The sequence below is a fragment of the Corvus brachyrhynchos genome, unplaced genomic scaffold, assembly GCF_000691975.1.
Source record: "Corvus brachyrhynchos isolate BGI_N302 unplaced genomic scaffold, ASM69197v1 scaffold141, whole genome shotgun sequence".
Lineage (NCBI taxonomy): Eukaryota > Metazoa > Chordata > Aves > Passeriformes > Corvidae > Corvus > Corvus brachyrhynchos.
Genome location: NW_008236186.1, coordinates 5,307 through 7,522, shown reverse-complemented (window position 1 = coordinate 7,522; position 2,216 = coordinate 5,307). Strand labels below are relative to the sequence as shown.

Sequence of the window (2,216 nt, the reverse complement as noted above, 5' to 3'; positions counted from 1 at the left end):
ACGCCGGACCGGGATCTGGATAGCGAGAGGCGTGGGAGATGGGAGCGGGACCGGGAACGGGAACGGGACTGGGAGAGGCGTGGGAGATGGGAGCGGGACCGGGAACGGGAACGGGACAGGGAGCAGGAACGGGACTGGGAACGGGACTGGGAGAGGCATGGGAGATGGGAGCGGGACCGGGAACTGGACTGGGAACAGGACAGGGACAGGCATGGGAGATGGGAGCGGGACCGGGAACGGGACTGGGAACAGGACTGGGAGAGGCGTGGGAGATGGGAGCGGGACCGGGAACGGGACAGGGAGCAGGAACGGGACCGGGAACGGGACTGGGAGAGGCATGGGAGATGGGACCGGGAACGGGAATGGGAGAGGGGACAGGGACACGGGCAGGGATGGGGAGCGGGACAGGGACTGGGACACGGGCAGAGGTGGGGACAAGGAGCAGGACGGGGACCGGGACACACTGCGCGTCTCTCACATCCCTCTTGACTCAATTTCACCCCTAATTCGTCACTATTCGGTTTATTTATAAAATCCCCCCCTCTCCCCGCGCCTGGGGGAGGGGGAGCTGTGGCTTCATGGGGGGGTCCCCTGAGTGTTGGGGGAAGGAAGGACTGTGTGCTTTCGGTTGGTGTTTGGGGGCTCCATTTCATGGGTGCGATATGGAGACCCCCACCCAGAGGGCCCCCACATCCCGGGGGTCCCCATCTCTGAGGGTCCTCACGTCCCAGGCAGTCTCCATGTCCCGGGGGTCCCCACCCTGGGGACCCTGGGGTCGGGTTTGTGCTGTGTCGGGTCCCTGCACTGCCAAGGGTGGGGGGTCCTTGTGGAGGGGAGGCTCAGCCCCCCAAAACGGGTCCGTCTGGCAGGTGGGAGCACCGTGCCGGGGGGGCTCTGGTGGCAACGTCGTCCTTGTCCTTGCCCTATCCCGTCTCCGGGAGCCACGTGCTGGATTTCTCCTGACTTTGAACTTCTTGTTTGTCTGAAATAGTAGAAAAACTCCGGGGGGCCCGGGGTCTAGAGCACGTTGTGGAAGATCTGCATGGAGCTCATGATGTCCTTGTCCTGGCGGGGAGAGATCAGAGGCCCCGTGTCCCGCTCCTGACCCCCCCTCCTCCCAGCTCCCCTTCTCTTGTCACCCTTTTGCCATCTCCCTCCTGTTCCCCTCATCCTGTCCCACTCATCTGCCCCCTCCTGTCCCTACCCCGTCCCCCACATCCCACACTTCCCGTAACAGTCCTCGTGTCTCCCCTGGATCCCTCTCCCAGCCCCCTACTCCTGTCCCCATCCCTCCCAGGGTGACCCCTTTGTCTCCCTCTCTCCTGATGCCCCCAGAACAAAGAGGAGGAGGATGGTGCCCCCCAAGCCCCCCAGAGCCCCTCACCTCCTGGCATGTGGCCAGGAACTCCTCGAAGGTCACCACGCCGTCCCTGTTCCTGTCCATCTTCTGCAAGGGAGTGGCCAGAGCTCAGCGGGGCCACCCCTGGCCTCAGAGCGGCCCCGGGGGTGACAGTAGGGACAGTCTCACCTGGAAGAACAGCTCCACGTGCTGGACCGGCGCGCTGGCCCCCAGGGCGGGCTCGGTGCAGCGGCCCATCATGGCATAGATGGATTTCATGATCTCCAGCATGTCCTGGGGGACACAGGGCGCTGCCAGGTCCCTGTCTGGGTGTCCCCACCCCACCAGCCCCCCAGTGTCTCCCAGTGTCCCCCAGGGTCACCTCCTTGGTGACGTAGCCGTCCTTATTCACGTCGTAGAGGTCAAACGTCCACTTCAGCTTCTGCTGCTCTGTCCCCCGCAGCAGCACCGAGAGTCCCACGGCGAAATCCTGCAGGAAGGATCGTGGCTGTGAGCGGGGAGGGACCCTCGGCCCCCTGCCCCCTCCCTTCCGCTGCCACATTGATCCCGGGCCGCCCGAGGGATTTCATTCCCTATTGATCCTGTTATTTTTACCCCCAGCGCCGCAGCGCCCGGCGCTCCCCCCACCCGCGGGGGAGTTTGGCCACAGCCTGGGAGGGGGAAGAGGAGGAGGAGGAGGAGGAGGGGGAGGATGTGATGAATCACGGTGCTGGCACAGCCATTCCCACCAGGAATTCCCACCTGGAAGCAGAGAGCCCCGTTGCGGTCGGCGTCGAAGGCGTCGAACAAGAAGTGGGCGTAGGAGCTGGCGTCTGCGGGGGGAGGGCGGCGGTGACTCCCCCGCACCGGGGTCGGG

At 65.1% G+C, this 2,216-nt stretch overlaps 1 protein-coding gene across 1 annotated transcript in view; it reads right to left on the bottom strand.

Moving 5' to 3' along the window:
• Positions 1-985: 985 nt before the first annotated feature.
• LOC103620200 (calsenilin) overlaps positions 986-2,216 on the bottom strand; it is a 2,517-nt gene continuing 1,286 nt past the window's right edge. The window contains exons 2-6 of the mRNA XM_017738635.1: positions 2,102-2,214; positions 1,722-1,829; positions 1,529-1,633; positions 1,385-1,447; positions 986-1,065 (exon numbers count right to left, since the gene is read on the bottom strand). Of these exons, the coding sequence (XP_017594124.1) occupies positions 1,018-1,065; positions 1,385-1,447; positions 1,529-1,633; positions 1,722-1,829; positions 2,102-2,214 (437 nt within the window). The 3' untranslated portion in view covers positions 986-1,017. The remainder of the gene's footprint in view (positions 1,066-1,384; positions 1,448-1,528; positions 1,634-1,721; positions 1,830-2,101; positions 2,215-2,216) is intronic.